General features: G+C 34.4%; 1 protein-coding gene across 2 annotated transcripts in view; it reads left to right on the forward strand.

The window, feature by feature from the left end:
• LOC149794165 (protein KTI12 homolog) overlaps window positions 1-14,711 on the forward strand; it is a 145,258-nt gene that overhangs the window by 92,235 nt on the left and 38,312 nt on the right. Inside the window, exons 1-2 of one of the 2 annotated variants that reach the window (XM_089968264.1) lie at window positions 24-348; window positions 12,219-12,270. In XM_089968264.1, coding sequence (XP_089824390.1) covers window positions 198-348; window positions 12,219-12,270 — 203 coding nt within the window. In that variant the 5' untranslated portion in view covers window positions 24-197. Of the gene's footprint in view, window positions 1-23; window positions 349-12,218; window positions 12,271-14,711 lie in introns of those variants that run through there. The other variant, XM_089968265.1, reaches the window with a different exon arrangement.

Raw genomic sequence — 14,711 nt, forward strand, 5'->3', positions numbered from 1 at the left:
GACCAGTCTGGCTAACTTCGGTTTTCGTTAAGATGATTATAATGATTTCGAATATATAGTTCCTATACTTCTTCTTCTTAATGAATAATGCAGACTAGCTCACAAGTAGCGTCCTTTCCAACTATGGGTTAACAATATACAAGAAGATTAAAGTTTGGATCCAGTCTGTACTATAACAAATATCTTCCGGTGTAAACATGCCTCTTGTAATAATATGTGGCCTTCCAGCCAGTGGGAAAACAAGACGATCAAATGAACTAAAAGAATATTTTGATTTAAATACACAAAGAAAAGTGCATTTTGTTAGCGACCATACCATAGGTGTCAGACGAAATGAAGTATATTCAGGTTTATTTCCACTTGTTTTCTCCCTTCAGATTGAGCCTTGTATACAAGCACTTGATTCCTGAGAAACCAACGATAACACACTCCTTGTCCTACAATGTAAGACATAGCACATGTTGGTTTTGTTTCAGTGCTATGTCTTACTGTCCAAATAACGGATTTGTATAGCGTGTTCCGATGTCGTTGAAATCGGAACGAGTATTCAAAATTTCAGGAATATCTCGCACATTTGGCAGCAAATGTCAACACTCTTCCACTAATTTATGTGTAGTTATTATACTTACTGTGCTGTCTTTATCCTGGCGGAATGAAAACATGTCACTAGCAAATGGATGCATTTTCATGTTCCGTCGACATACATTTGAATTTGTTGTAATGCAACAGTAGTCGAGGTATGCCAATGTATGTTTAAGTAGGTTCATGTGGCGGATATGTTTCTTGAATGAAACTAAACGTTTCTTTAGAGTTCTAAGAGGCATAATATATTTTTATTCATTTCGTTAAAGAATAATATTTCAACTTAACCCAGTTTTGGCATTCCTGGCTTTCATCACTTTCCAGTCAACTGAAATGTAGGCCAATGAAACTTGAAAGCAGGTCCATTTCTTTTGTGAGAATTTGAATTTATTAGAGAAAAGACATCAGAGTAAGTAAAGTCTGACTAAAACATTATGATTTTACTTTGTATAAAAGCGCCAATATTTTAGTTGCCAGTTGTGTGAGATATTCCTGAAAATGTTACTTTTGTAACAATGTTAGTGGACATCAATACACACTACACAGCACTGTTAGTTAGGCAGTAAGACCCTTATGCCCAAAACATAAATATCAGCATCAAGGTCTTACATGTAGGACTAAACACACTCCCATTTAATTGGGAGTGTGTTATCATTGGTTTCCCCATGAATCAAGTGCCTGTGCTTGAGTATCCTAGACGGTTTTGACTCACTTAACCAAGTTATTTCCACATTTCAGAAATATATTTCTTTCATACTGAAATCTCTCATTATTTTGGAAACACTACTGGTTAAAGACCAATTCTCGCAGCGTAGAAAATGTTGCCATAGTAATTATAACGAGCGATCGCAAAGTTTTGTTTCCTGTTGAGAAAATAAGAAGGGTGATTGTAGATGATAAGACTGAACAAAACTGAGCATTAGGTAAGTTGTTTAAGTAAAGAATGGAATGAAAATCCCCATTTTAAACATTATTATGAAACACCCAAATCCACACCCAGATCCACACGCAAAGTTTTGTTTCCTGTTGAGAAAATAAGAAGGGTGATTGTAGATGATAAGACTGAACAAAACTGAGCATTAGGTAAGTTGTTTAAGTAAAGAATGGAATGAAAATCCCCATTTTAAACATTATTATGAAACACCCAAATCCACCCAAATTCACACCCAGATCCACACCAGATTGCATTGTGTCTGCCATCTCAGGTTCTATGTTAAAACGAAGTGCATTAAATTACAAAAGCAATTTGAAATATACTGTGCAAAATGTAACAAACATACCTTCTCAAATTAACATTGGCTCGGAAATTATCGACAGAGTCAGGGATAACATATATGTCCCTAATTTTATTAATTATGCATCTTGAATATGTTTCCTTCTGCACATTATTTTATTGGGTTTTACATAAGATGTATTACATTTTTGTACTTTATTATATTGTCACAAATTGAATAATTCATTGGAGAGAGAGAAAGAAATGATGATTTTTTTTTCAAAGACAGTTACACATGCAGCATGAACAATGTATAGAAAAAAAATATTTATAATAAATGTTATCTACAATAGTAAAGACAACTTAATAAATAACAGACTCATATTTTATTTTATTTCTTTAGTGATGTCAAAGAGGTATAGAACAGCAGACCTTCAGTCTGCAGTTTCATCAGTGAAACAGAGGCTCACAATTTCACAAGCCTCAAGGCTCTCAAAAAAATGGATGACCATGTGAAAGGGAAGTTACACAAAAAGGACCCTAGTAGATTTTCTATGCGAACAGCAAATGAAGAGTCTTCCTTTGCAAATTATTTGACGTATTTGGCACAAGAAGGTTTTCCATTGACCAAAACTTACCTGGCAATATGTAATTACCATCATGAAACAAAATGGGCTTCCTTCTCTTTTTAACATGAATAAAGGACCCAGTGACAAATGGTTTAGGAAAATTTTTAAGAGACATCCTGAACTATCAGAAAAACATGCAGATCAACTGGACTGAAGCAGGAATAGTGCATAGCTGCCAACCCTCATGAATTTGGTGTGAATTTCACGACTTTTTCAGCGATTCACAGATTCACGCCACAAGCCAAAAATTCATGAATTCTCCAACCCTCAGTTGCCAAACGGTCCGGTACTGCTGGTCACAATATTAGTAGATCTGCAGCCGATTAGTACAGTTCGCCCGGTAGCAAGCATTTTAGCCTATTTTAATCTATATGTATAAGAATAGTTTTACAAATGCTTTTGAGAGAAACTGGGGCCTAACCGGAATTTTGCTCTACACATGCGTCACCAACACTGATTTGAGTTACCGTTCAGCATCGCATGTAAGAGCTTGAAAATGTCTTCACCACCAAGGAAAAAGAAATGTAATACTCAAAAAGTGAAGTTTGGAATATATCAAAAATTGGCCGTGCATTCAGACATTAAACATTGATGTTCATCATACTTTTTGCACTCAGTGTGCCATCGCAGAGATGATGTGAGGAAGCATGTCAGTTGCAAAAAACACATAGAAGTTGGAAAAATTAAGAATTCACAGATTTCAGCTCTGGAATATTTTAAACAATTGGCGAAAGAAATGCAGGCTACCAACGCTGAAGCATTATTTGTTTGTTTTCTTGTTGAACACAATCTACCTTTATCAGCTGGAGACCATGCTAAACATTTGTTCTGACAAATGTTGCCGGACTCGAAAATCGCTTCCAAATTTTCCTGTGGAAGAACCAAAGGTACTGCAGCTCCTGTGCATTCCTCACAGCAACAGTGACAGCAAAAGTGTATTTTCTCTAGTGAGGAAAAATAAGACTTTAGAGCCTCCTTAACTGCAGAAAATTTGTCAGTAATTTTAGTCACCAAGATCAATCAGCAGGCAAGAAGTCTGAACTGTTTAGAAAACAAATTTACGATCAAGCAGTTGAGGAAGTTCAAGTCTGCCATAGTATCAAGTCTTGATAAATAAATATTTCTGCATATATGTAGTGTTTTAGTTTTATATTGCAAACTTGATATAGTGTAGTATTGACGTCAGAGTGGATGGAGTGGTCAGAGTGGATGGAGTTATTGTCATGGTATTTTTCACGAATTCTTGTCCAAATTCACGACTTTTTATCCCTATTTTCACTAATTGTGAGCCTGGAAGGTTGGCAGCTATGATAGCGTGACAAATATGAATGTGATAAATCAATACTTCATTCTTCTTCAAGATACACTAAATAGATTGGGAATACAAGACAGGCCAGATCAGATTTTCAATTGTGATGAGACGAGATCCAATGGAAAAGAAAAAAGTAGGCAGAAAGGTATTGATATCAAAGGCCAACACTTTTACCAAAAAGTTCATAACAGCATCAATTCACATAACTGCACAGTTTTGAAAAATGTTTACCCCATATGGCTTATAAGGAAGGTGTTCCAGGTTCCTGGTTATTTGGAAACTCTGCTTATGGGTATATGAATGGAACACTCTTCACTCATTAGTTTAAAGACCACTCCGGTGGCCTAGTGGTTAGAGCATTCACCTTGGATGTGGGAGGTCATGCAATCAATCCCCGGCCAAGTCATACCAAAGACTTATAAAAATGGTACTAACAGCTTTGTTGCTTGGCACTCAGCATTAAGAGGTTAGTGTTAGGACTGGTTGGCCTGGTGTCAAGATAATGTGACTGGGTGGGACATCATGCTACATGTCTGCAGCATGATGCCTCAGTGCTAGACATCACTATAAACTGCCACACTGCAGACATCATAGCGATATGACTGAAAAATTATTAAATCTATGTTAAAAAATCCAAATCACATGCATATTCATTGGTTTAAGGAATTTGTTTTACATCATTGTGAATCAACAAGACCAGTGCTACTTCTCATGACAGCCACATAAGCCTTGATGCTTGCTGTCATCAAACTTATACAAGAGAATCAAATTGAATTATTGGGGTTGTCACCACACACAACCCACATTCTACATCCACTAGATGTACATATCATTGGTTCACTGAAAGCAAATTTCACTTCAATTGCAGTTAACCTGGGTTACATTAATAAAAATCAAATATTATATAAGGCCAAGTTAACATGAAGGAAAATATTGTTGAAAGCCCAGCTTTTTTTGTTGTTGTTAAAACTGGTCTGGATCTTTCATACTGTATGGCTCTAAAAGTGCGAATAATCAGAGGACATAATGTAACAGAGAGTTTTATTTTCATTTATTGTAATACTTACCATTATTAAGTTAAAATTTTTGTTTAGTATAAAAATGGTACATACAGTTGTCTCGCTTGGCACTCAGCATTAAGAGTTTAGTGCTAGGACTGGTCGGCCTGATGTCAAGATAATGTGACTGGGTGGGACATCATGCTACATGTCTGCGGCATGATGCCCCAGTGCTAGATATCACTATAAACTGTCATACTGTAGACATCATAGTGATATGACTGAATTTGTTTTAAAGCTAAATCACACATACTCATTTCACAAATGAGAATAATCAGATTTTTGACAAATATTTCTGTCTGCATGACTATATGTTGATCAGTATAAATAAATGTGTTTGTGATGTCAATAAAAGATATGTTCGCTCGAGAACTATGATAGAGATCTCGCTAGGAATTTAAAACTTGGAGTCCAGGACTCCCTTTTTGGTAAAAATAGGAGTCCCACCATCAAAAGTTGCAGTCCCCTCCCAGAAAACTATGCAAATTAAAAGAACTATTGGTTGCCAATGAGTTTAATTTCTACATTCTTTAGAATACTGACATAGCTCTTGTTTGTCCATCAGAGTGAGACTGAATTTTGTCAATTCAAGGAATGGTTTTATTCCAAGCACTAAGCTAGGCATCACACACTTTTTCACTTGGCTACTGTCCCATCCAAACTATCAGTTCTAGCAATTTTAGCACTCTTCTAAATTTCATTACAGTCTTCGTCAGTTTGCCGTTTAACCCCAAAATGTTTATACAAATTTGCAAATAGCGTTTTGTCTAAGTCTCAATATGTCCTGATTCCAAGGTCACGTGTTCTGATTATTCCGTTACACTAGGAAATGAACACAATAATGAAAGCTAAGTTGTTTATTTGATATACTCTTATAAATGACCACATGTTCATCTCTGGATCTTTCTGCCTCTGAATTCAAGCACTGTAAATATCAGTTCATGTTCTTTTGATGTACCCTTATAATGGCAACATGTACATCAAAGGGTCTTTTAGTCACTGAATTCTGTCATTGTAAATATCGGCACAGCTAATTGATCAATACATTTTCCCAATAAGCAGGTGGCTGAAGCAGGACTGGCAAGTCTTTGAATTTTGCCGCCCACCTATTGCATGCATGCGGATGATTCCTATTTAAGTGATCTGTGTTCCAGATTTAAAAAAATGGCATCCAAATATGCACATTTAGGCATTCCCAAGACCTCTGTATGAGCTTGTGACACTGCATCAAATTAGAGGACCATCATATTAGGGTGTCAGACAATCCAATACTCAGTTAAAACCCATTGGATGAGAAAAATTCAGAAGAAAACATGTGACTATTTCAATAAAATATGTACAGTTTTTAGAATTTGATTACACATAACTTTAAGTTTAAAACTGGTAATTATACATTTTATTTTAGTCCTCATACACTCATATTCTTTGGAAGGTCACTATATCCTTGACCTGCCATGGTTTGGAAGGTCACTATATCCTTGACCTGCCATGGTTTGTGCTATTAACTTGAATTGTAACACTTACATTATAATATGGTGCGAAAAATCAACATAAAAAGTGTTCAGCTCTGTCTGCTTCATCTATTCATATTTTTGAAAATGTTTAAAAAGTCTCCAAATTCTTTGCCAGCTAATTTTTTCAAGAATATCAAATATTGTCTATTTCTGGATTGATGTTCATGGTTCATGCCCCAGAAATAAATTAATAAATTAAATAGTTTTTATTTTGTAATATAGGTCACTGGCCCACGATACATATCCATACATCATGCAGTACAAAGAGATGTTATATTGCGCAACAAAAGAACATCGTATTTATAAGAAGTAATATTCATGAAAGTAATAATTATTGCTTTTTTCGGATATAGGTGAGATACAAGTGTATATTGCACAGTAATCAAATGGATGGAAGGGTAACCCTAAAACTTGTGTGGAGCAAGATCTGTGATATTGATCTAAAGTATTATGTAGCAGGAGTCATTTATAAAATGCTTTTTCTCTGAAATAAATGCCACATGACATACAACTGAAATGTGAAAATTAGGCCAAGGTATATTAATTAGTTATATGATGTCCCTGTATTATTAATATTTGTATCTATAATATATTTCATTCTTTCACATGCAAAGTAGCTGCAATAAAAGACATACAAGTGATGATGAAAAAAATATGAAAGAAAAAATAAAATGCTTTTTTTAATTTTTCTTTTAAACTTTTGATAAAATTAAAAAATATATAGCAAATTTTTAAAGATATTTTTTCATGCTATTTTATAACAAAGATTTTTCCACCTTGTATTAAAATATTTCAGTGAAAAATTTCATTTTGTATAGTTTTCCATTGGATTCATTTAGCATAACATGATATAAGAAGTGCAAGTTATAGTAACCAAGTTTTTGTAAAAATCTCTGTTGTGGGTTTCCACACTAACAAAACAGAAAAGAAAACAAGCATGTGAACAGTGGCCTTGACGGGAACACCAAACATGCACTCCAGGGTCACAAACTTCTGGGGGTCCCAAGTGCCTGAGCGGTCTGAAGCACTCGCCGTTACAGATCACTGCCATCTCACCTCTGCATAGGTTCGAGTCTCGGTCTTGGCTAAAGTGGGTATGTGAGAAAGCTTGCCAGTAGCTTCTTGTGGTTTGGTGTTTCTTTCCTTGGTTTTCCAGGGTTCTTCCTCCACCAAACATACTAGCCGCCATGTATAGCATATCTTGTGCTGAAAAATGGCAATAAACCCTACAACAACAAACTTCTGGCAACTATGGCATTAGTTACATTGGACATTTACATTTGTAGTATGTATTTAAATTTTTATTTTATAGAATATTTCTCATCAGCACTTACTGTCAATCTTAATGAAAGGTATTGACGCAGTTGATGACATCAGGATCTTATTGACCCAGTTGATGACATCAGGATCTTATTGACCCAGTTGATGACATCAGGATCTTATTGACCCAGTTGATGATGTCAGGATCTTATTGACCCAGTTGATGACATCAGGATCTTACTGACCCAGTTGATGACATCAGGATCTTATTGACCCAGTTGATGACATCAGGATCTTATTGACCCAGTTGATGACATCAGCATCTTATTGACCCAGTTGATGACGTCAGGATTTTATTGACCCAGTTGATGACGTCAGGATCTTACTGACCCAGTTGATGACATCAGGATCTTATTGACCCAGTTGATGACATCAGGATCTTATTGACCCAGTTGATGACATCAGGATCTTATTGACCCAGTTGATGACGTCAGGATTTTATTGACCCAGTTGATGACGTCAGGATCTTACTGACCCAGTTGATGACATCAGTATCTTATTGACCCAGTTGATGACATCAGGATCTTATTGACCCAGTTGATGACATCAGGATCTTATTGACCCAGTTGATGATGTCAGGATCTTATTGACCCAGTTGATGACATCAGCATCTTATTGACCCAGTTGATGATGTCAGGATCTTATTGACCCAGTTGATGACATCAGCATCTTATTGACCCAGTTGATGACATCAGGAACTTATTGACCCAGTTGATGACATCAGGATCTTATTGACCCAGTTGATGACATCAGGATCTTATTGACCCAGTTGATGACATGAGGATCTTGACACATGACATAGAGAAAGATGGCATGAATCAAGGATGTGCACAAAGTTAGGATGGTCAATGATACATGCTCCAAGAAATACATGATGCTAAGCTAATGTTGAAATATGGGGACAGTTTAGTACCTGGCCACGGTTATGTCCATAACGATCAGTCATTTCATTTTTGATAACAGTTAAGGTGCAGAACATTCATCAATCAGGATTGAATATGCTTTGTTGTAAGAATAGCAGTATTAAAGTTTAAAATGACAATTTTTAATTTAATACATGTATAAATAAATGCATCTACATGACTATGGTGACATCTACATGACTATGGTGACATCTACATGACTGGTGACATCTACATGACTGGTAACATCTACATGACTGGTGACATCTTCATGACTATGGTGACATCTTCATGACTGGCGACATATACATGACTATGGTGACATCTACATGACTGGTGACATCTACATGACTATGGTGACATCTACATGACTGGTGACATCTACATGACTTCGGTGACATACACTTTACTTTGGTGAATAATGACAATTTTGAACAAAGCAGCATCAATCTTTACAAGAAAAAATTATTTTATAAAAAAGTGTATACATAATAATTTTGAAAATTATTCAAAAAATTATTTTGAGGATTCAGCAGTTATTATTATTTGTGGTAATGAATTACAGTCTTTGATTGTATAAAATTACAGTCTTTGGTTGTATAAAGCTACAGTCTTTGGTTGTATACAGTTACATTCTTTGGTTGTATAGAATTACAGTCTTTTGTTTTATATAGTTACAGTCTTTGGTTGTATAGAGTTACAGTCTTTTGTTTTATATAGTTACAGTCTTTGGTTGTATAGAGTTACAGTCCTTGGTTGTATAGAGTTACAGTCTTTGGTTGTATAGAGTTACAGTCTTAGGTTGTATAGAGTTACAGTCTTTGGTTGTATAGAATTACAGTCGTTGGTTGTATAGAGTTACTGTCTTTTATTGTATAGAATTACAGTGTTTGGTTGTATAGAATTACAGTATTTGGTTGTATAGAGTTACAGTCTTAGGTTGTATAGAGTTACAGTCTTTGGTTGTATAGAATTACAGTGTTTGGTTGTATAGAATTACAGTGTTTGGTTGTATAGAGTTACAGTCACTGGTTGTATAGAGTTACAGTCTTTGGTTGTATAGAATTACAGTCATTGGTTTGTTATGTGTTTAGAGTCTTACAAAACTTAACAAGTAAAAAAGACAACAAGCTTTAAAAATGTAAAAAATAATTTATTTCCCTAGAAAAACAAGGTAAAAATGAGAAAAAGAACTTATGGTTTTACAAATCAAATGCAAAAATAATCTAAGAATTAAAAAATAGAAGTCCTAGTAATAAAAGTCCTAATGAAACTGAGTTTTAATCCTGTTGAAATCCAAAATGGAAGGCGATGTCATATGCTGTGGTCAGCATCGTATTGATGTGTCAACAGTTCTTTGTTGAATCACAGAAAATAATATTCCAGTGTCTGAATTCTGTGTAAATTTTGATGACTGTCTTTGTCCAAGAATTAATTTAGAGCACAAGTATTATCCAGGGAAAAATAATCTCTTGGAATCCAAATAATTTGAAGAAAACAAAATAATTAGCCAAAAAAAATTGGTCACAATATAAAACACTTGGACTTGTCCATGATTATCTGACATTTTGAATGTGTATAAGACTTGTATAGCTTTTGTATGAAAAGTCCCAGTCCAGAATAGTAATGCTAGTCCACATGTGGAATGTATACAGTTATAACTCATGATTTATGTTTCCTAAATTTGAACAAAATTTTAGGTGGCTTCATATTTACCCAGTGTTCACACAGACACATTCAAAATGGCACAGACTGGAGACAAATATGGATAAAAACTGCACTCAATACTTATTTCTGTGCTAATATTTTTTTTTAATAGGCAATATTTTTTATTGATTTAATATCATTTGAGCAGCAATAAATTAAGTTTGCAACTACCAAAGAAAATCAAAGCACATGAAGGTCAGTTATTTCTCTATATATGGGTACAGTTGAATTAACATGCATGACTGCAAACAAATTTCAATGTCCCCAAAAAGTAAGATTTTCCCCAACTGATGGAGTTTTCTAATTTCATAGTGGACATTAACTGTCATGACTCATTTGTAAACCTACCAAAGTTTATTATTACCCTTGTACTTCAAAGAAGAGTGGTGATAAATTGGTAGTATGGCATCCTATGCATCTGTCTGTGTGTAATTTCTGCCCATCCACACATCACCTAGTTGTATTGCCACCTTGATATATCATAAGGTGATACTACATGTCCTTGATATATAATAAGGTGATACTACATGTCCTTGATATATAATAAGGTGATACTACATGTCCTTGATATATAATAAGGTGATACTACATGTACTTGATATATAATAAGGTGATACTACATGTACTTGATATATAATAAGGTGATACTACATGTATTTGATATATAATAGGGTGATACTACATGTCCTTGATATATAATTAGGTGATACTACATGTACATGTACTTGATATATAATAAGGTGATACTACATGTACTTGATATATAATAAGGTGATACTACATGTCCTTGATATATAATTAGGTGATACTACATGTACATGTACTTGATATATAATAAGGTGATACTACATGTCCTTGATATATAATAAGGTGATACTACATGTACATGTACTTGATATATAATAAGATGATACTACATATACATGTACTTGATATATAATAAGGTGATACTACATGTCCTTGATATATAATAAGGTGATACTACATGTACATGTACTTGATATATACATGTAATAAGGTGATACTACATATACATGTACTTGATATATAATAAGGTGATACTACATGTCCTTGATATATAATAAGGTGATACTACATGTACTTGATATATAATAAGGTGATACTACATGTACTTGATATATAATAAGGTGATACTACATGTCCTTGATATATAATAAGGTGATACTACATGTACATGTACTTGATATATAATAAGGTGATACTACATGTACATGTACTTGATATATAATAAGGTGATACTACATGTACTTGATATATAATAAGGTGATACTACATGTACTTAAACTCCATTTACAAGTCATTAGTTGGTGTAGGTATAAATATTAACATGTTTTTGTCCACTTTAATTTTATATATTTAATTTATATGTTTATTTGAGATATTAGAATTGAGGAGGTTGGGAAATGTCATGCAGTTAATAAAGTTTTCATCACTTCTCTGTGACTACTGCAAGGAATTTAACAAATTTGAGGTTGCTAGGATCATTGGTAGATATGGAAGTCAGAAATGGTTTTACATTCTGTTATGTGCCATCCATTCATCCATAAAATCCATCTGGCCTATTTATTTATTTATTTTGAATAGTTTTATGTACTTAGTCCGCCATATCAATGGATGAAGGGACCTGCAATTTGCAGCTTGGTAAACATAAGTCCTTTTAGAACTATAAATGGATAGATGCCTTGTGTAGTGTCCAAACCGTTAATGGGTCTAGAGAAGTGTCCAAGTTATCAATCAGTAGATGTCTTGATTAGTGTTGAAACCATTAATTGGTATGTCTTTATTAGTGCCCAAACTATTGATTGGTTTTCTTGAGTAGTGTCCAAACTATTAATGGGTAGAGGTCTTGAGCCATGTCCTATATTATTTAAATATAATCTTGAAATTGTTATGGTCACAAATGAAATATATGTGTTCTAGTGTTTTTTATTTGTAATCTTACAACTTTTTTATTTTTCAGATTCAAAACAGGAGAAAGATGTCCGAGGAACATTAAAATCAGCAGTACAAAGGTATCTTGTCTTATTTCTTGAACAGACATTATAAAGTTAACTGATGTCTTCTCAGTGGCTTATTGGTTAGTGTGCCAGACTAGGGGCAGAAACTCTACGTGTAGTGGTCATGAGGGCTTGCATTCTGTTGTTGGATCAGCTACCATGGTGTGTCCATGGGAAATAATCTTTGTTCCAGTTGCCTTATGCAGTAAATATCCAATTTGTGTTTCTGTTCCATAAAACACCAAACCAAGCCTCTCATGCTGCCACATTTTTCTCTAATGTTGCTTTGTCCACCTTGGTGGAAGCTTAACACATTAACCCCTGGTGATGAGTTAATGTGGCAGGAGGTAGTAGCCTACTGCTGAGCTCTGTAGCATCAAGGTCATGCATGATACACTAAAGTGGGTGGTATTATAGAAAGGTAGATAGATGTAGCTCTATGGTGATACCAAATAATCTGGAAGTTCTAGTTGCAATACAAAATACAGAGGGGAAAACCTCCTTTTTTGGACCTGATTTTTCCACCCAAAATTCGCCCTTTGTTGGAATCCAATTTTGTGTCCAGATTTTGATCTCAGATCTAAGGCAGACCAGTATGAACTGCAAATGGACAGATGAACCTTTGCAAAAAGTAGGATAAGATAGGCATTTGGAATAAAGAGTGGTCTTGATACAAAAATAATGGGTCCATTAAGCAAAAAAAAAAAAAAGAACTCAACTTTTACCCTTCTACTCATGCACGTGCCAAATAGCCAATGAAAAACAATTTTTCTAACACAACTAGGCATTATGTTATTGGAAAATCACCTGGAAGTTGATGTCTGAGGATGTATTTCAGAAATAGATTTCAGAATGTGTTTCCTACTCTAATTTCAGGCGAAAATGACAAAAACCTCCAGGGGTTAATGTATTAACATAGCAATCACATTGATGTGTTTCTCCATCTGTCCACACACAAGATTAATCTCTGGGTTAAAATATTAACATTCATTTTATGTCTTTCTTTTAACTCAATAATAGGTAGTTTGACACAATTGAAAACCTTCCCTTCATTCATTGTCGGAAATCAAAACTTGTATAGTAGCTGAATACTCTCCTTTGATTTAAGAATTCATTGCCTATCCTATGATTTCATAAAAAAATAATAAGTTTCACACCATAGTTTTACTCCTCATATGGGGTTACACATTTAAAGGGAAGGTATTTCCTGGGTTTCCCTTAAACTCTAATCCTGGTTATAAAAACTGTATGTCTTGGGGAGATTTAAACAACTGACAGTTTTCAATATCTGAACATTAAGGGTTGATTTTGGTTTGAAAACACAAAGCTGAGCCATAATTCTGATGTGCATCTCTCAGAAAATGGCTAGCTCTGCGTGGCTGTTTTCATTTTCTCATACCTGTAAACTTGTATGGGTTACCCGTAATTTTTCATTAAAAAAATGATTTTTGTCAGTGTACAGCCATACAACCATTTTGTAGTTTTTTCTTATGAAAATTCACATTTTTTTAAAACAATTTTTACAAATTTCTTTTTGTTAATCCCAGGTGTCTGGACATAATTTTTTTTTAAATCGAGCACGATCCAGACTCTTTTTTAACTATGTGCAAGCAACATGGGGATAACTCTAATATACTTTGGAAAGCGATGGAAGCTTGGAATGCTGAAACCAGGTTAAGCTGAAGTATCCTTTAATGATATGAATAAAAATATATTAATATTGAAGAAATGTGTTTAGATTGCTTCATTTCATTCAAGTTTCTTATGATCCTTTAAACCGATTTTGGTATTCCAGATTCCATTACAATCTAGCCAACTGAAATGTAGGCAAACAGAATTTGAAAACATGTCCATTTGCTTGTGTGGGAATTTGCATTTATTAGGAAAAAGACATCAATGTAAGTAAAGTCTGACTAAAACATTGTAACTTTAATTTGTAGAAAGCCACCAATATGGGATGTTAAGTGTGTGAGATATTCCTAAAAATTTGACTTATCATCCTGATGTTAATTGGCATTGGAACACACTACACAGTGCTGTTATTGGCAATAAGACCTCAGCACCCCAAAAACATTGTAGGACTTTGGGTTTATGGGGGAAATTATAAATATGTAATAATGAGACCATGATAAATCCAAAGAAGTTAATATTAAACCTTGAAAATTCGTTTTTCAAAATACATGTACCTTGCACATATTTTTTTTTTATACTAGTAGCGACACTTTTGTTTATGAGTAGCTCCACACCTGGACCATAAAGCACTAAAAAATGGGTTTGAGGATTATTGTATGCTGCCTGATGAGTGTGTGCCTGTAGCCTGTATTAACAGACAATCGCCAGAAAAGGAGCTTTTGTAGCTACTGGCTAGATATTATCAGCCAGACAATTAGTACTGGTGGCATCCACTTCCCAAATCTGAAATTAGTTATTCAGTCATCAGCTGTTGTATATCCCTG

The sequence above is a fragment of the Sinohyriopsis cumingii genome, chromosome 8 (assembly GCF_028554795.1).
Source record: "Sinohyriopsis cumingii isolate HCF-2022 chromosome 8, ASM2855479v2, whole genome shotgun sequence".
Lineage (NCBI taxonomy): Eukaryota > Metazoa > Mollusca > Bivalvia > Unionida > Unionidae > Sinohyriopsis > Sinohyriopsis cumingii.